Source organism: Colletotrichum orchidophilum, assembly GCF_001831195.1.
Source record: "Colletotrichum orchidophilum strain IMI 309357 chromosome Unknown Scaffold_47.1, whole genome shotgun sequence".
Classification (NCBI taxonomy): Eukaryota; Fungi; Ascomycota; class Sordariomycetes; order Glomerellales; family Glomerellaceae; genus Colletotrichum; species Colletotrichum orchidophilum.
This window is the reverse complement of record NW_019173003.1, coordinates 36,153-54,902: the sequence shown is the minus strand read 5'-3', so window position 1 is coordinate 54,902 and position 18,750 is coordinate 36,153. Positions and strand designations below refer to the sequence as shown.

Genomic DNA, 18,750 nt, shown 5'->3' with positions numbered 1-18,750 from the left:
ACAAAACATTAGTATACGCCTCGGTTCATCCGCGTTTTGAAGGAGCATATTGCTATAACAGACTCGATAGTTACGATATCGCACGACATTGGAAGTTTGGGTTTAGGGCGAAGAGTGTAGTCCGCGGGAGATCGCTGAGCTGAGACCACACCACAAAGTTATGGATCGGCCTCGTAGTGTCTCGTTGAGAAGTTTAGCCAGTTACGCTTCATTGAGCCATTGCATGCCGTGTTTCCATGCTATACCGAATCAATAGTTGTGCCGCGAGGTTTGATTCCCAGTCACGAAGTGTCGTGTCGAGATCTCGCCTATTCCGGCAACTGGTGAAGCTTCCGCCAAAAGCTGCCTTTAAACTTCACGCGATCTCAGAGAGTATTACCGGCATTTCGCTGTATGTCCTCGCGACTCTGAACCCAGTAGTGGCCAAGATGGCTCGTGATGCACGGTGCTGTACGCAATTCCCCCGACATGCAGTTTCATGGATACGGCGCTTTGGCGCAAGAGTGAGGCTTTCTACAAACAACTTTCGCAGCTACCCTCTGCATGGGTCACCCGGGAGGAGGGTAGGAGTCCCCATCATCATATCATTATATTTAGCCACTGGTCCACCCCGGACCCGCCTTGGCTTGATTTATATGACACCGGGTTCGACTCCGTATGTTGTATTGAAGCTGTCTATACTCGTGCACTTCCAAACTCGACATCGGTGTGGTCATAGTAATCGCTTCTGGCAAGATTTCGCTCAGTCACATTTTCATCATGAAGTTCACGTCAACTCTCGTCATCCTCGCTAGCGCTGGCGCTGTCGCAGCCGTAAGTTGGAACACTGCATATTGCTCCTGTTTGCATTATACAAAGACTGCTGTACTAACTAGCGGTCAAGTCGATTCCCAACGCAGGCGTGCCCCTTATTGAACGCGACGAGATTGTTGGAAAGATAGGGCTGGGGGCAACTAAGACGAACCCTCGGGAGAGGAGAGCTGATGGAAGTTTCAATTTGGTTGCTCGACAGACACACACCAAGGGAGATAGGATGGACCTTGGTGATACTTCAAATATCTCGGACGAGAAGCGTGCTGAAGAAGCTGTCCAAGAGAAGCGTGACGAAACACCGACCAAGACGAACCCTCGGGTGAAGAGAGCAGATGGCACGTGGAATCTCGTTCCAAGGGAAACCATCACCGGGAAGGCCAAGATGTAGGGCTTGACTTTGGGCCATTAATTTGACCGACGCTCGTGTGAGGGGCCTGATGTCAAAATGCAAGCATTTGACGGTGGGTGACATGGAATATGTGTGTTATGGTACAATCGCTTTCTCTCACTGTGTACTCAAGCAGGCAGGTACGACAAAATTGAGGTTACTGAGGCACTAAGCGTTATTTGGTCTGACGTTCTTACACTTACTACACCCGAGGGCTTAAGAGCCTCGTCAGCTCCAGACCTTGAATGTCCAGGGGAGGCTCCGCTTCGTTTTCCGCACGCCCGAAGCACCCTCAAAGGCACGCCACAGCGAGGCTCCAGGATGACTGAAGTGAAATTGTCATTGCAGCTGATGGCAGACTCAGATGACGGACACGAGGATGTGGATGGACCCGGAAAGGACGCTGCAGCATCAAGAAACACGCCATACTCGGTATCTCGGTCAGCAACAGGGCGTAAGATTGCGAGTGCGAGGCATTTTCGAGCTCGGAGTTGAATGTAGTAGCGATGATGCAAGCAACCACGCGGGTTTGGTTGTCTTGCGTGATACATCAGGTATAGTGCGGTGCAACCCAATTCAATCCGCTTGACACTCGTGAGTCCGTATGGCATTCTGACGAGGATGAGTTTTCAATACATAGCCTTCTAGAAGCATTCCGGGAAAGTCGGTTCATCTGCATAACACTCTCGGGACCAGAATAGTCTGGGTCCCCTGTCTTGAAACCGCTCAATCAAAGACCATGTCCCTGGCAGGCCGCAGAACGCACAAGCCAAGAATGCCGAGTATTTCGTGGCTCGTACTCCCTGTGTAGGCTTTACCCCGGAAAACCCAGGTGTGACTCGGAGCAGCCTCAAATGTGGGTACAAAAGTCCGGCGTATGAAATTAATGAGTAATAACTCCGCTTCAAAAGAGCGAATCTGCCTCGTAAGGCTGAGTATGGTTTGTCAAACGCCACCAAGTGTCTGGTGATGCCGCAACCCGTCCGCGCGGCTACATGTAGGTGTAGACACAAGCGGTTAAATTGTTCTTTCAAACAAGAATGGAGGTGACGGATCGTTCACGGGTTGAAGCAAAATTTTTCCAGCAAGTTCCAGTCTCGCCGAGCGGCCTCCGGTGGCCTACGTGGAGACGGCCCCCAAATCGGGGCTGAGAAGCTAATCTCGTGGTTGCGACATTCGGCTGCGTGCGCAAGGTACTGTGCAGGACTCATTCGTAAGGGCGCTTCAAGGAAGCAGATCCCACAGCCTTGAGGAAGTTTTCGCCGTCACCTGGTTGGAAACCCTTCGACTAACCCTTCTCGAGCTTCCGGGTGGTGGAAAGTGGAGGTCATCGGAAGAGGCATCGATCATGTTAATTCAGCCTGAGTGGACGTGGAAGTAGGCGACCTCCGGCAACGCAGCATCACCGCGTCTATCGCCAGGCAACGGGTGGCAAAGTTTTGAGGCCTGAAATGACTGGACCGAGAGAAGCGAGCCGGCGAAGGGTCGGAGGTGGTCTTGGGTGTGTCTGGATGAGTTGACGCGTCTGGTGTGGTGGGTGTCTTGGAGTAACGCGAGCCACGAGCCAATGATGGACGAGGTTACCTGATGAGTAGCTAATGGCGGATAGCTTGATGAGTGTCAAGTCCTATGGAGCTAGGACTCCAACCAATTCGTATTATACCAGGTTGCCGGGAAACGTACGGAGTAGATAGGTGGGAGAAGTCTACCCAAGATGTATCCAGGCAGAAGCTTAAGGTACAGAGATACGTATCGTCGGTAAGTCTGATGGCGAGCCGCATCGGGTGACCTCGACACCGGGTTAGTCATCCAAATAAAAACTGGAGACTTGTTTATGACCCGAGGGGTGGTTCGACTGGTGCCTGCTGGCAGCGGTTGGAACCGGCAGGTGGAGAAGAAGCGGTGTGGATCTGAGGAGGTACGTACCGCAGGCGGTCTCCAAGAGTTTGTGCGACCCTGGGGCTCTCCATTTCCCTCCTCTTCTCCAACTCGTTGCTGCCACGATACGATGCGATGCACTGCGACACGATTCGATGCGATGGCATGCGATTGAACCTCTCGGAGCGCTTGCAGACCTTGCAGCACAACGCACAACACACCCCAATCCTCTCGTCATTGTTTGGAATGATGAAATATCAAGCTTCTTTTGCTGTCCACCTGCACGAAACAAGGCCTGGTTGCATCGGTTGGTCCGACTGAGGAGCAGGCTGTGGTGGCTGTGCGGCCCCTCTGCGGCTCTAACGCACCCTGCTGTCGTTAGAGACGGGCACAGCCATCTCACCCGCAGACTAACACTGCCAGACATGCTTCTTCGACACTATGGATTTTTCGACTGGACTGACGAGACGAACACCACGCCTTCCTTGGATTGGCACGCCGTACGCCACAGGATGAGCATCGTCACCAACCTTGTCAAGCCGTCAGTGGCTCCCCCTTGCAGCCCGCGATCCTTCGACGGCGAGAGCGACTGTCATGGTACCTGTCCGGTGGAGTGTGTCGAATTGGCCCGCTGCCACTTGTCAAAAGTCTGATGATTGATTGCTTCAATCTTGGCCTCATGCACGTCCGCAGTCTGCAAGTCAATCAAGTGGAGCTGGCCCTGACGGCCACTCAGAGAAACAGCATTATGGTGTCGCACAAGAGACGGACAAACAGCTTGCATGAGGCCTTGCCAGATCGTAGTGACTCAGGTGTCATTCGTCAACGCCATAGGTATGATTGGTTGCTGTTTCACCCGACCCAGAACGAAGGGATCAAAGGAGATCGTTGCGACACGCTCAAGGCGGCGGCTGTCGCTTATTCGGAAGCGATTTTGATTCATCGACAAGAAACATCTCCAGGTCGGGCCGGGCCAACACGGGTCAAAGTCGTCGTCAAAATGTTTCGATTGCCGCTGTCTATATCACCCTGGCTTCCCCTACGGCTGCATGAACCCTCTCCCCCGCGTCGAATAAACGAAGAACCGGGGCGAGAAGGCCATAGACGTTGGGTGGCATGAGGGGGGCATTGACTTGGGAGCGAAAAATAGCATCATATCGCCCAGAATATTGTTTTGACGCTTTCCCACACAAAAGTCTGGATTCGGCATCTACCACTCAAAACTGCGACAATGCCGGACCTTCATGGGGGCCACCCACAACCTCTGCTTGAGATGAAAGAAGGGGGTCGGAGCGGCGCAAGTAGATGGAAGCTCGTGACCACCAGCCAGCCGGTTCCCTTTCCATCCAACGGTGAACCAGACACCACCACGCGGAATAACATCGCGACGCAACTCAACTTACACGACCCGTATCCACAACCCTCTTCCACACCCTCATACGCAAGGCCGCATAACTGGGGACTGAGGACTCCTTCTCGCGACATGAGCAAGGCATCAGGAAGCGCCACCTGTGCGCCCTCCAACCTGTCATAGCCTTGGCTCCCTCCAACGCCCTCGTTTTGACGGCTTACGGTGCCCCCCCCCCCCTGGCAACGTCCCAAAAGTCACTTCCCGCGCTCCGCCCCTAGTAGTGTGTTGTAGGCCTCCCCAAAAAGAGGCTGTGAGATACTTCCACAGGTAATTCCCCAGCGGAGGAATGCGGGCATGAGACTGGAGGGAAACTTTGCCCTTTCGGAAACGCTCAGCGAGGGGAACCACGCTAGGCCAAGGGCTCCGACAATCCTCCCCTCCCAAGAAAGAGAACCCCCCTGCGACGACCGAGCACGAAAGAGGTCTAGCGGCCAAGTGAAAGACTCATCGGCCCCTAGCAAGGCCTGAGAAGGCAGCAGTCTGACAGGGGAGGGGGGAGGGGGGAGGGGGGAGAGAATGGTGCGCAGGCGCAATGCACCCTCGCAAGGCCTCAAATCTCCACCATGCCACGGGCTGCAGCTAATCCCCAAGGCTCTGCCATGCCACCACCACTAGAACGCGCTTCTTCGGCTCAGACGATATTTAATTCAGACGCGGAATCACTTCCAGACAGGTTGTTCCTACACTGCTCGACATCTCCACTTGGACTATTTACACTTTGCAGAACGCTTCCCGCACATCGGCGACAGACGCACCCTACCCCAATCTATCATACCTGGTGGATCCATTCTCTACACTTAGGCAGAACCTTTTCGGGATTCTTCAATACCTGACTTCTTGACTCCTTCCCTGATCTGGTATATAGACCCTCATCCTTACTTGCCTTTCGGCTTGGAACATCACCCACTTACACAACCAACCAACATTCAGACAGACCACAACATCGAATCACCCAAAACTCTAATCACCTACCACTTCGACTTGACTGCAACAATACCGGCACGTTGTCTTCTTATCGCACACCCGAAGCCCACTACATCGACAACACGGTTGTCTACAAGCACAAGTCTCGTCGTCCAGCCAACTCTCACCGGGACTTTCAACATTCACCTCACCTCTCGAGGACTATTTCCTCCACTCAGCCGAGCACACCCGCGAGACGAGTTCACTTCGTTACGCAGGCAGTCCAATCTTCACCACCAACCCCGCGCACGCCGCGCCTTAATACGTTTACACAAAGCACAATGTGCACCACCGACGTTTACACCAACGTCTACCCCGACGGCCGGAGGAGCGAGTACCAGCAACCGACCTTGTGCTCTGCTTCCCGCAACGGCCACCTCTGCGCCAACCCCGTCATCTACAACCACCCGCCGCGCTCAGTAGGCTATCCTTCACCAATGCCCATGTACGCTGCTGCCGGTCCCTCGTACGCGTTTCCCCAGCAGATGCCGCCCTCGCCTCCCATGAGCTCACCCCGAGGCACTTCTTCGGGTAACGAGGGAGACCGCACTCGTCGGGAGTCTTCCTCAAGCGAGAGGAAGCACCGCCAATCTGGAGTATACGTGAACGGCCAAAGGGTCCTGGACCTCAATCGCAAGCACCGCTCGCGCAACGAGCGCATCGTTATCGTCGACTCTCCACCCACCCCCCGCACACCACCAAAGCAGTTCGCTTCGCCTTACACGGCGCCGCCCTCTCCCAATGCAGGCGGAGAGAACCCTCAGTTTCGCTACGGCCACATCCGTCGTGACTCTCTTCGCCCTGTCATCGTCGACGAGCGCCCGCGGTCCAAGGTCGAGATCGAGGTCATCGACAACAAGCACCACCGCCACCACTCTTCCGAATCGCGCAACAGCCATGCCAGTGCCGAAGATGAGGAGCGCCGCCGCCGCCGCCACGAGCGCAAGGAGCGCGAGCGTCAGCAGGAGGAGGAGGAGCGCCAGACTCGCATCAACTTACAAATTGCCGCTCAGAACGCCAAGATCGCCAGCCGTACCGCCGTCCCCGTCCCTCACGCGCCGTTGAAACGCACTTCCACTGGATACGGCCGCACGTTGGCAGACCAGCAATACGAACAGGACTTGGCAGACGCTGTCAGACGATTGGAGATTGCCGAGCGTCTTGCCGCTGATCGACGGGCTCGTGAGGCGCGAGAGCAGGAGGACGAGGCCGAGGCCCAGCGCCGCCGGTTGATGGAGCGGATGATGCCCCGCCGGCGGGCCACGGTGGGGCCGGGTAGCCGGAGGCACCGGGTTCTCTACGATGATGGCCTTTACCGATGGGAGTAAACGATTGCTACGATGCATTGGCTGCTTCAAGTGCTTTGTTTTTCCGTTACCGATATGCGAGCTTTGTGCTTAATCGTTTTCTTGGAAATTGTATAGATAGCCAGCGTTTTTGATTTACATGCATGTACATATACCACGGAGAGGGGATCGTCGGGATAGCGATGGGAAGATACCACCACAACAGGACACGTTGGGACACCATTAGATAGTCAGTGCATTGAATCAAGAACAACAATCACGATTCACACATGTACTTCCACCGTTGCTGTCGCTTATTTGCGCAACATCTTTGCGGTCCATTTTCTCGTGATAAATGATGATAATCGCGGCCTTGTGATCGTGTACCCATGCATGTCTCACTCCCGCCCTGGTCCTTTCTCGGCCCTTGAAGACTCGACAGTGACCCTGTTTCCTCTCCATCCCCCAGTCTCACCCGAACCATCACCACCCTCTTGTAGAAAGCGAGCGAGGATTGCGAGACATCTGCAAGCGACCCTTATCCGTGGCGCTTTATTGTTCGTTTGTCCCGAAGATGGTGGTAGTGAGACTCGCATGGACAATGAGGGAGAGGGATGGATGTCTGTGGCAGGAGGTTGCGTTGGTCTGAGTCAAGACACCACCACCACCACCGCCGCCACTTGGACGCGGGACGGAGTTGCGTAGAACGGTGGTTTTGGGGTGAGGCATATCTGCCGCCTGCTAGCAGATTGTTGCAGTCGCTATTCTTTTTCCCCCCAATTTTGAGACTGAAGTTCCAGTTTCCGGTTAATACTTTGCTTGCCGCGCAATGCGAAATTTTTCTCATCAGCAGTATCTTTGGGTGGTTTGATGCTGCCCAGAGTCGCTCTTCATTCACTCCTCATCGCGGAGTGAGTGGGACATAATCCGCACGGTTTGGCCGCGTCGCGCCGAGGAGAGGGAACTTCTGCCTGGTCTCGAGAATGCGCCACGGACTCTGGACTCTGGACAAGCTCTCTAGTTAACGATTTCGGGCCATTGTACAGAGATCGCCAAGGCCAACGGATTCCCTCGCGAAAAAGAAACTTGACAGGAAGCCCGACGGCGCGGCTTGCGCCGGGGGGAAGGGGGGCCTTAGAATAGGCGAACGACAGGCATGTCCCCGTCTCGTCGGCTTCGGAGACAAAATTGGGGAAAAAGGTCATTCACGGGTTATCCCTGCTGGCTGGGGTGTCCTGGGGAGGGAGACGGCGGGACGGGTCGTTTTGGGGGGGAGGGGGTTGGACGAGTGACATTTACACACCTTTCTCTCACCGAGTATCGCCGAGATCGGTGTGTTTGTGAGGTCAATAGCTTAAAACACCCTGTCGACGTGCCGGAGTATGGTGAAGAACTGGTACCCGGGCTATCGATCGCGTAAGAGGTTTTTTTTTTTTTTTTTTTTTTCGTTTTTGGGGGGGACCATTATACCTGCTTTGCGTAGAAAGACCTGGATCATGCAGCTGACGCTGCTTGTATAAGCATGATTTTTCAAGACCTGTCACGGAGCCAGAAAAGGGTACGTTGGAGACAAAGGCCGAATTTCCCCTGCCTGGCCTGCCTTCTTACATTACCCCACCCACTCCGTGCCATGATTTCCGCTCCGCCGGGATTGGTCCACGGGATGGGCTCCCACACCCCCCAAACACACAGACACAAGCCGTCTGCCAACCAGGAACCGAGATCAGTCTGTTCACCCGCGGGGGAGTCATTACGGCGTGGGAAATGTGAAGCAAGTGGTGACACATTCTGGCGGTGAAGGAAGCCGTGGTGGTGTGGTCGAATATTCTTGGTGTTGAGTGCCCAAGTTCCAAGATCATGATAGCTTATGCAAAGGTACTTGCTTTGTGTGTTTCTGATTCTCTGGTTTCCACTTTATGTTGTACCCAAATAGGCTGCATCGACCTTCCATGAGTTAGTTAATGGATGCATCTTGGATAGAGATGCTGTCTACTGGTGGCAGCGCCTCATACAGTAGATGTCCCAACTCCACCAGATGCATTTTTATGCTCTTATCTTTTCCCCCCTCTTGCCTTGTAGATGTGGCCGAGAAACATCCTCCAGATTCGCGTCAAAGAAAGCACTTTGATACATGAGCAATCTGCACGTGTACGTCTCTTGTTTCTCACACCACTATTTGATACACCAGCAAAGAAAGTATCTCCCAAGGCCTTCGAGCCAACCTTAAGACCCATGACTACCCGTGCTCCATGTTGATGATCATGTTGTGAAATGCTGAAAAAGAATAGGACATACTCATGGAGATGATCCTCAAGATCATACGTGGCTTTCGTGTGTCGATTCTTTTCTCACTTCAGTGCTTCCTGGCGAGTTGAAAACGCGGGAGAAGTCTTCTCTAGAGAGAGTGTTGTTGACTGAATGTTTTTAGCGACTAGAAACAGGTGCACCTTCTAGGATCCTCGGAATTCACTACCTTGGTAGTAGCATAGCATTCTCTGTGGCATTCGAGGTTTATTGATTGGAATTGCGAAGAAATATATATTAATCATGCTGGTGATGATATATCACTTATTTCTAGAACTGATAAAATCTGTAGTACCATGGACCTCGAGCCTGATGCCAATAGATCAACAATAACAAACAGATTCATCGTCAACAATCGACTTTCCTTCATCAGACTTTTCCAAAAATTCCTGAGCAGTCCAAAGTTTGAACGGAAAGACAGGAACCGCGTCCGTGCTCTTGAATCCCTTCTCATGAAGCAGATGCGCTACACAAGTCTCGGAGTTGTCATATAAATATTGCTCAAGACCGTGCTTCAACAACCACGACCTGGTGAGTTTGGCGGTGCTGCGGGGGTTCTTTGCAACTTCGTCCGAGTCGGTGTGGTGAAAGACCTCCCGAGACTTGAAGCCAATCTTCTGAGGAGACGCCGTTCTTCCCAACCTAAGTCCAGCCGCACCAGAATCAGCTGAGTCCATATGGATGCGTGAAGGCGTGGTAGTAGACTGCGGAAATTGACGCACGGGAGTTTATTGTGGACTTTGGTTCTCAAAGCAGCGGATCATCTGCCACTCATCGTGAGACCAACAGCGAGAGAGAATGCACCCTCAAGTGCGGTGGTAGCACCGAACCCAGAGGGCGGCAGAAATAGGTGAGCCAGATCGCCGCACTGCACCACTCACCCCCCGTTGGACACCACTGAGGCTGGGGGTCACGGAATCGAAGCTTCTAGTCAGTAGTCTCACGGTTGGGCGTGGACTTGATGACCTGTCGCACGATGGGTTCCCAGCCCTCGACATGCTTGAACGCACCGGTGGAGGCCCCGATACGGTTCCAGTCCTCGATAGCGGTATCATCATCTCTATGCTTTAGGCTTCAGCAGGATTCTGTAGATGACAAGCCCATGAAGAAGCATGCAGGTTATAGTCACTTCAACGAAAATGGCGACGGGAAATCCGGATGTGTTGGCGCGCATTCAGGGGGAACACTGGCACGGTTGAGGTGCACGGTACCGTCTCGTCTGATCCCGACTCTTTTACCTTTGTACTCCACGTTCCAGAGGGACCAGGTCAAGGGCATCATTGGAAGAGACGCTGTCAAGACTTTTTTGGACTACAAGCCAGTTGGACGGGATTACCACTGAGAAGTCGACAATGCTGCGTTAGATGTGCCGGCCGAGAAATTGGAAAGTGATGATCATCCGCGTCACGAAGATGCTGGATGAGATCCGTCGACAAGATGGAACTCTGTATCTCAAGACGAAGAAGCATGAAAATGGCGCGAGTTTGGACCAGGAACAGCCAGAAAGTAACAGGCATTGGTTGCACAGCAAATTAGACTTCTCGGGTCAATGGCTTTTGATTCAAAATTGGGCGAGATAGTTGCTAGGACTGCACAAGCCCAGATCTAACCGGAAGAAGATCGGTGTAGCTGATAGAATATTAATATCGTACTGGTTTTGTAGTTTTGTCTAGTAGATATGACCAGGTCATCTCATCCCCGACATTTCTTCACACTATGACGAGGTTCAAGTTATCGTAGCTGAGGGGCTTAGGGACATGAAAAGAGTCTATTTGTAAATATGTTCAGCATGGACTCGACACATCCCGAATTTCTTAGAATTACTTTCTCACCAGAATCAAGAGAAACTTAGTCTGCGATAATCCAATCAAACCCTGGCGAGCAAAAACGATCTAAATTGTTATCGAATTCTGCGACCTGGGACCAAGGTGATCGCAATAATGGGGCTCTGAGGGGTTGGCAAGTCTTGAGGTTCAGTACTAGAACTTCCCAACCTAAGGTTACTGTAAGGACACTTGCCTAGTTCAGCTATTTTGACAAAAAATAACAATGACTAAATTGTCGATTCCTTCGCATCTAGGGATTGCCAAGATTGACTGCCAAGATTGACTGCCAATGTTCGACGCTTATGAACCGAGCTACCTTACGGTCTACAACTGGGGCTGGGGCTGGTATGGAATACCAGTTATATTAGTCTTGCTCTCATCAACCGCGAGGTGAACATCTGAGGCCTAGATGAGAGCCTGATTTACTCTTGAGATATCTAAAGTTATAGACCCTAGTCTGATTGTTTAGACCACTTCGTAAGCGGGCTGGAGCATGAGCATGAGATGAAATGGCTGTTGGTTTGAGAACTACTTGGTAGGTTAACGTTCAATGCCTGGGTGTAGTTGAATATCTGCCCACATGGACTGCTGAAAGTCTAACTGTCCTTAATGTGAAAGTGATCCACTCGAGTCAATTACTAACTTGCGCGCGGGTGAAGTCCCTTATCGGCGCGGGCCGGGATTACCAATCTGTTCCTGGGATGGCGCAATACATCAAGATGACCTGATAAACTCCAACCATTGGGCGATACGTGCCTCATTGACAAAGCATAAAATGCCGCGCAATCCATGCTGATATCTTGGAGTATTTCGAGACAAATTGCCAAGTTATTTGAGGACCAGGTCATTCATCAACATCGCCAACCGGCCGCTTCTTCAAACTGCTCTTCACTCATTCTGCTGCTACAATGACCGTCAAGAATCTGAGTGATCTCAAACCTCTGAAGGTTGCCATTATTGGCGGCGGACCTGGAGGATTGGGGGCCGCGATTGAGTTTGCGAAACTCAATTACGTCGACTGGTCACTGTACGAGAAGAAGCCACAGATCAGTGAAACTGGCGGCGGAATCAGCCTCCAGCGCCATACCTGGAGGCTCCTAGAGTTGAACGGGGCTGCCAAGAACATCGACCCGAAAGATTTCTTCAGGCCACCAGATGGAAGCAGCGGACAGTCCAGGTAAGAGATACATGTACGCTTGTTTTCCAGCTCCGTACCGTGCTGACACCCGGACTTCTACTGCAGAAATGGAAGAACCGGAAAGCTTTTAGAACAACATGGTCATCCCGAGGATACCCCACCACAGCAACTGAGCTGTCGCATGATTCGAGCTAAGCTACAGGCTGCTTTGCTCAAAGAAGTTGATCAAACTCGGGTCAAGACCTCCAAAAAGCTGGTCGACGTTACGCAGCTATCAAACGGCAAGATCGCGATCCGTTTCGACGACGGCTTCAACGATGAGGTTGATCTACTAATTGGAGCAGACGGCATTCGATCTGTAAGAATACAAACCGTAATGATCCTGGAAGCGACGCGGCTGATAAATTGCAGTTTGTGAGGTCTTTCTCGTTCCCCTCGCACAAGATCAAATATAACGGCCAGTCTGCCTACCGTACCATCATTCACAAGCCTACGGCCGACAAGATTGAAGGTATCCCTAAATCTCCTGTTTTCTGGCAGAACACTGGCGGCAAATATGTGTATACGTGCCCACTAGGTGGCGACGATTTCGAGGTGACTGCGCGCATCCGCCGGCCGGCTGAAGGGCAAGACCAAGTGAGCTGGGGCCGTCCTTTTGATCTGTCGACAATCGCCGCAGAGTATGACGAGTTTTGCGAACCTGTCCGCAAAATCATACAACTCGCTGCCCAGGGTCCGACGCAGGAATTCGCCCTCTTCTCGGGGCCGCGGCTGGAAAGCGTAATCTCTCACGGTGCCGTCGCCTTGATTGGAGACGCGTCCCATCCGCTGTCGGGAGCTTTTGGTGCTGGTGCCGGTTTCGCCTTGGAAGATGTCTATGCCTTGACGCGCAGCATTGACTGGCACTGGAAGAACGGTGGGGGGCTGTCCGCCGCGTTGGAGTTGTATGATCAGATCAGGTCGCCCCATTACCGCGATTTGTATCAGACCTTGGACAATTTTGGTGCGCTCAACGCTAAGCTGCTCGCTGAGAATCTGCCTCCCAATGAGGAGATTGAGGAGCGAGTTCGGAGGGCGGCTGAGAGTCAAAGTTTGTGGATGTACCATTATCAGATAGATAAAGCTGTCGAAAAGCTCCTTGGGGCTACCACGCAGCACGCTCAGATAGCTTCTGTGCTCTGAGTTAGATTCATAGACTGAACGAAGTTAGTCAACTAGAAACTCAATGAGGCGCAATACTGAATTTGAGCTAGCACGTACCCGAACAGGAACGCTGGATCGATTCTTAAACCGCACCTTTTACTCACACACAGTACCTTATCCAATGAAGAGCACCATGCACTTGGGCCTGAAATTATGTGACCGAGCTTCATTTGCCGACACTCACGTCTCATGATCGGGGCGGGGCCGCCGAGAACGGTAGAATCGGGCCCCGCTTTCCCGCGCGTTGCGGAAACATCACCGTTGACGTTACGAAGTGTTCTTAGAGTGTGCTGTTGTCAATCGGTCCGGAGACATTGTTACGTGATGAGAGTCAACGTGGAGACTTCTTATTTTACCAGAGGACGCCAATTTTTATAATTTGAGCTGTTGACGGAGTCCGACGTGGCAATGCTTCGACAAGCAAGGCTTCAGTATGATTTCTCCTTCCTGTAAGGTAAGATATGTAGGCCAGCACAAGCGCTAATCCATGCAAGCTACATGTACATGTGGGTTAGAGAGATCCCGGATCGGTTTATACCTGTCTGCGGGGTAAGTGGTTGTTGTGTTTCCTCGGCTGCCACATCCGTTCTCCCAACCTCCTAATATCTCCCATAAAACATCAGACGAGACCGTGAGAACATTAATGTCACCGAAACAGAGAGCACACCTGTCTAGATCCGCTGGTCTGAAGATGCTCGCGGTAGTCTCCCTAGTCATCGGTATCTTGCTGGCGTTAGCTACACCATCAGGAGCAACATTCCAGAAGGACTGCCTCGCTCTCACGCCCCAGTCTACAGTCATCAATTCAACTGCACAACAGCTAACCCTTGTGGAGTCGGGTACCAACCTCACCTTTCCAACACAAGATGCATCATGCAACCGAGGAAGTCAAGTGGTGCGAGCAAACCTATGCCGGGTCTCAATGAACATCACGACCTCCGATAGATCTGAAATTGCCGCTGAAATATGGCTGCCTGAGAAATGGAATGGGCGGATGGTGACGGTTGCTGGCGGAGGGCTCGATGGATGTAAGCAATCCATTTTCAAGAGACAGCGACCAGTCTCCTACTGACGATGACTTTTGGCGCAGGCGTTCACTACGAAGACCTTGCGTACGCCACTGCTCATGGCTTTGCCGCCGTCGGTACGAACAATGGACATGCTGGAACCACTGGTGTACAATTCCTTAATAATGATGATGTTGTTACCGATTTTTCGTATAGAGCGTGAGTCATGACAGGTTCGATTGTCTGTTGTATATGTTAACCGATATAACTCACAGTATTCACATCGGCGTTCTCGCCGGAAAGAGTCTTCTCAAGTCTCTCTATAAGCGCAAGCTTACGGGCTCGTACTTCTTGGGATGTTCTCTCGGGGGACGCCAAGGCGTGCAGGCAGCAGACATGTATCCCGAAGACTTTGACGGCATCGTCGCGGGCGCACCGGCGGTGGACTTCAACAACCTCTATTCATGGCGGGCCGGCTTCTTCCCCCTCACCGGGCCTGTCGACTCCAAGGACTTCATTACCCCAACCGTCTGGATGACGACCATTCACGATGAGGTTCTCAGGCAATGCGACAAGATTGATGGCGTTGAAGACGGCATTATCGAGGATCCCAGCCTTTGCAATTTTGATCCTGGGACTATCCTGTGTAAATCAGACAGCAGCAACACCAAATGTCTCACCAGCGCACAGGTCGACATTGTGAGAAAGATCTTCAGCCCGACCAACTATACCGACGGCGAGCTATTCTGGCCAGCCATGAATCCTGGCAGCGAGATACTCACTGCAGACGGACTGTATAGTGGTAAACCATTTGCTCTTTCTCAAAACTGGTTTCGTTATGCGATTTACAATGATCCGAACTGGGACCCTGCTACCTATACGCTCGGAAAGGATGGCATCTTTGCCGAAAAGCGGAACCCCGGCAACATCAAGACGTACCCCCGCGATTTATCTGCATTCAAGAGGAGAGGAGGCAAGCTATTGATGTACCATGGCCAGCAGGATCAGCAGATAACTAGCTTCCACACGCCCATTTTCTATGACCGCTTGGCAAAAGGCATGCATCTGAACTCTTCTGGAATGGATCACTTCACCCGCTTCTTCCGCATCTCGGGTTTATACCATTGCACGACGGGGCCTGGGGCCTGGCTGGTGGGTCAGGGAGGTAGCGGTGGCAACTCCGCCGTCATTAGCGATAGTCTCCCTTTCAATAGGACTTACAACGTCCTTGCTGCCATTGTTGACTGGGCCGAGGGTGGGATCGCTCCGGAAACCATCACAGGGACCAAGTTCCTCAATGATAGCGTTGATCTGGGGGTAGACTTTCAACGCCGGCATTGCAGGTACCCATTGCGGAACACATACCGGGGCGATGGTCTGGATCCTAAACTCCCGGACAGTTGGCATTGTGTGTAGCTGCACGATTTGAAACGAGGCAGAAGGCTCGGTGAGACTTTTGAAGTTGTTTCGGGTCTTATGAGCTCGATATCAGACCACGATCATGGCTGGGAGATACATTGATTATCCTGCCCCCGGAGTACACAATGATTGAGATGGGTGTCTTTGAGATCCCACCAATTAGGTTGTCCTTCCTCAAAAAACTGTGGCTGTTCTATCATAGAATCCGAGACATACCTTCTCTCTGATGTTAAGGTCCATGAAGACTGAGTGATTATTGACAAAAAGATCCTTGTGTTTCCTTCTTGAAAATTAGATGACAAGTAAATCCTGCTTGGTTTTCACGGTCATGATCTTAGCGCGTAGAGGTTGATAAGCATATCATGGTGGCCTGGGACTGAATCTTGGTTCAGTCAGACTTGGGCATGTTGAGTCAGCCTGTTTAGCCATCACCGGGCCGGGAGTCGATCCCTTGTCACAATGAAAGGAAGCACCCAATCCAGTCAGCCAAACCTGGCCAAAACAATGGGCTTATGGAGACATCATTAGTCAATGTTTCGCCAACTAAGTCGTATTTGGGTGACATTTGTACAAAACGCACGGACTCCCGCGACAAATTTTCATTATCTCACCTCACTTGTCACCCGTCGAGTCATAACCCGGTTGAGACATTTCCATAATACCTTTGGTGCCTCCTCCAGTCCGACATTGAGCTGCGAAACTGTGGCAGTATCCGGAGACAACGCCAATATGGCAGACAACGTGGAAAGCCAGCGTGACCAGCGCGGTGATGAGAAGCATGCAATCGAAACTCCTGTTGCCGATGAACAGCATGCCCCGGCTGCTGGTCGGAGCAGTAAAGGCCTCGTGCGAAGAGTCTTGATGGCGGGGCGGGTCGAAGAGGGTGGAATTGAGCCCATTCCACGAGAAGTACGGACAAACACCAAGTACTTCAACGCTTTTACGATTTGGTGCTCCATCAACACAAACATTTTGGCGTAAGTTATTCGCTCTGGAACATGCCAGTACGTCTTCGCTCTGGCTGACGATTACTTCTCAGGATCACTTTCGGCATGCTGGGCCCAGTCTCTTTCGGCCTTGGTCTCCGAGATTCGGCGCTTGTCATCCTCTTTTTCAGCCTGTTATCAACGCTGGCCCCGGCCTTCTTGTCAACATTGGGGCCCAAGACTGGCATGCGACAGATGATCCAGGCTCGATACAGTTTCGGGTAAGTTGACCTTATTGCTATGAAGAGAGCAGACTGGAAAATATCGATTGCCTGCCGCCGAGACTAATAACTAAGCTAACGTCTCAACAGATACTATTTTGTATATATCCCCGTCGTCCTCAATCTAGCAACCCTCACCGGCTTTTGTGTCATTATTTGCGTCATTGGCGGCCAATGCCTGGCAGCAGTGTCCGATGGCGATCTTTCCACTGCCGTCGGCATCGTCCTGATTGGCGTGGCGGCTCTGCTGATTTCCTTTTGCGGATTCAACGTGCTGCACTTCTACGAGGGCTACGCTTGGATGCCAGCTCTCGTAGCCATCATCATTGCCGTTGGATGCGGCGGACAGCAGCTCCAAAAGCAAGCTTCATATGAACCGGCAACAGCGGCTGGGGTCCTCAGCTTCGGTGGTGTCATTGCATCCTACATGATCCCGTGGGCCTGCATTGCATCTGATCTGACTACCTACTTCGATCCTACCGGCCGCTTGGTCTCGTAAGTGCACTGACTTCCGGGGTGGAGCTCGGGACTAATTCTCTTCCAGACACCGCATCTTTGCCTACAGCTTCTTGGGGTTGGCTGTGCCGACGATCTTGCTCATGACCCTGGGTGCAGCCATCGGTGGCGCTATGAGCAATATCCCCGAATGGCAAATTGGCTTCGACAGCACCTTGGTTGGCGGCGTCCTGGGAGCCATGCTTTCCTCGGCTGGCGGATTCGGCAAATTCATCCTGGTCGTTCTCGCCTTCACCCTGCTGGCAAACATTTCAGGCACGATGTACGCAATCACGCTGAACTTCCAGACCTTGATCCCGTCATTCCGCCTGCCACGCTACGTCTTTTCTGTTATAGTCACCGCCATCATCATTCCTATCGCCGTCAAAGCAGCACACGATTTCTTCCTCAGTCTGGAGAACTTCATTGCGCTCATCGGCTACTGGTCTGCCTCTTTCGTAGGGATCGTGGTTGTCGAGCACTTTGTGTTCCGACGCGGGAACTCGAAGCTCTACGATGTTGCCGTGTGGGATGTACCCTCTAAACTGCCCTTGGGTGTTGCTGCTATCGGCGCAGCTGTGCTGAGCTTTGGCCTTGTTGTGCCGTGTATTGCACAGGTCTGGTTTACGGGCCCCATCGCCGTCTCGACGGGTGACATTGGCTTTGAGGTTGCGTTCTTCTTAAGCGCTGTCTTGTATGTGCCTCTGCGTTATGCTGAGAAGCACTACTCGGGACGGTAGTGGGATGTGATGCTCATTGCGTGTAAGTCGATAACCTTGGTTCGCAGCATCGACCTCTGGAAGAGCGGGGAGGAATGCATCAGTAAAAGACCAAGACAATACAAGTCAAAAATATTATCCAAGTTGCTCATTCTGTGCTGTAGCTCTCTAGGTGCTTCTACGTGGCTTGAAATCACAGGGACTTCTGTTGGACGACGCGATACATACATGGATATCTCTTGAGTCGATGTTGCGTTTCTGTAGTAGCACCGCTCGTCAATACGATTCTGATAGCCAAAAACACATAATTATGAAGACTCAAGAGATCACTGTTCATCACAAACCAGAGAATCAGTCAGGTAGACGGTAAAGTCGGAAGAAGAATCACAGCATGGGTGGAGATGTGTGATCACGTTGGAACAGGGATGCCTCGAAGTCGGTTTCATTTAGCTCAAGGCCACCATAGTGGGCGGTGCGACCCGTTGAAAAACCAAATCTTGGTGAGGTATCATTGAGATGATTATTAAACGACGCCCGTTGACATGAAGTTGTGCTCTGAGAATTTATCAAGGAACAACAACGGAGGGCAATCCGGCCGAAAGGGGCCGTCACTCCGCAAGACTTGGTCGGACATGGGACAGAGAAACCATAGGTCTTCCCGATTGAGCTGGCTTCAGTGCTTCTAACCTCTTG

The 18,750-nt window shown here is 52.2% G+C and overlaps 7 protein-coding genes across 7 annotated transcripts; 5 read left to right on the top strand and 2 right to left on the bottom strand.

Moving 5' to 3' along the window:
- Positions 1–759: 759 nt before the first annotated feature.
- CORC01_06316 (uncharacterized protein) lies at positions 760–1,201 on the top strand (the record flags this gene model as incomplete). Its single annotated transcript, XM_022617957.1, has 2 exons — positions 760–813; positions 884–1,201. The coding sequence occupies 2 exons, from the start codon at positions 760–762 to the stop codon at positions 1,199–1,201; spliced, it is 372 nt and encodes a 123-aa protein (XP_022475470.1).
- A 1,832-nt stretch (positions 1,202–3,033) lies between these two features.
- On the bottom strand, positions 3,034–3,599 carry CORC01_06315 (uncharacterized protein; the record flags this gene model as incomplete). Its single annotated transcript, XM_022617956.1, has 2 exons — positions 3,034–3,196; positions 3,544–3,599. 2 exons carry the CDS (start codon positions 3,597–3,599, stop codon positions 3,034–3,036), a joined length of 219 nt encoding a protein of 72 aa, XP_022475469.1.
- Positions 3,600–5,734: 2,135 nt separating this feature from the next.
- On the top strand, positions 5,735–6,781 carry CORC01_06314 (uncharacterized protein; the record flags this gene model as incomplete). The annotated part of the gene is made up of 1 exon (XM_022617955.1): positions 5,735–6,781. The coding sequence occupies one exon, from the start codon at positions 5,735–5,737 to the stop codon at positions 6,779–6,781; it is 1,047 nt and encodes a 348-aa protein (XP_022475468.1).
- A 3,189-nt stretch (positions 6,782–9,970) lies between these two features.
- CORC01_06313 (uncharacterized protein) lies at positions 9,971–10,321 on the bottom strand (the record flags this gene model as incomplete). The annotated part of the gene is made up of 2 exons (XM_022617954.1): positions 9,971–10,103; positions 10,173–10,321. The coding sequence occupies 2 exons, from the start codon at positions 10,319–10,321 to the stop codon at positions 9,971–9,973; spliced, it is 282 nt and encodes a 93-aa protein (XP_022475467.1).
- Positions 10,322–11,777: 1,456 nt separating this feature from the next.
- On the top strand, positions 11,778–13,189 carry CORC01_06312 (uncharacterized protein; the record flags this gene model as incomplete). Its single annotated transcript, XM_022617953.1, has 3 exons — positions 11,778–12,046; positions 12,113–12,365; positions 12,419–13,189. The coding sequence occupies 3 exons, from the start codon at positions 11,778–11,780 to the stop codon at positions 13,187–13,189; spliced, it is 1,293 nt and encodes a 430-aa protein (XP_022475466.1).
- A 664-nt stretch (positions 13,190–13,853) lies between these two features.
- On the top strand, positions 13,854–15,633 carry CORC01_06311 (feruloyl esterase B; the record flags this gene model as incomplete). Its single annotated transcript, XM_022617952.1, has 3 exons — positions 13,854–14,238; positions 14,301–14,436; positions 14,493–15,633. 3 exons carry the CDS (start codon positions 13,854–13,856, stop codon positions 15,631–15,633), a joined length of 1,662 nt encoding a protein of 553 aa, XP_022475465.1.
- Positions 15,634–16,167: 534 nt separating this feature from the next.
- CORC01_06310 (NCS1 nucleoside transporter) lies at positions 16,168–18,078 on the top strand (the record flags this gene model as incomplete). The annotated part of the gene is made up of 4 exons (XM_022617951.1): positions 16,168–16,613; positions 16,676–16,843; positions 16,934–17,338; positions 17,388–18,078. 4 exons carry the CDS (start codon positions 16,168–16,170, stop codon positions 18,076–18,078), a joined length of 1,710 nt encoding a protein of 569 aa, XP_022475464.1.
- Between the last annotated feature and the right edge of the window lie 672 nt (positions 18,079–18,750).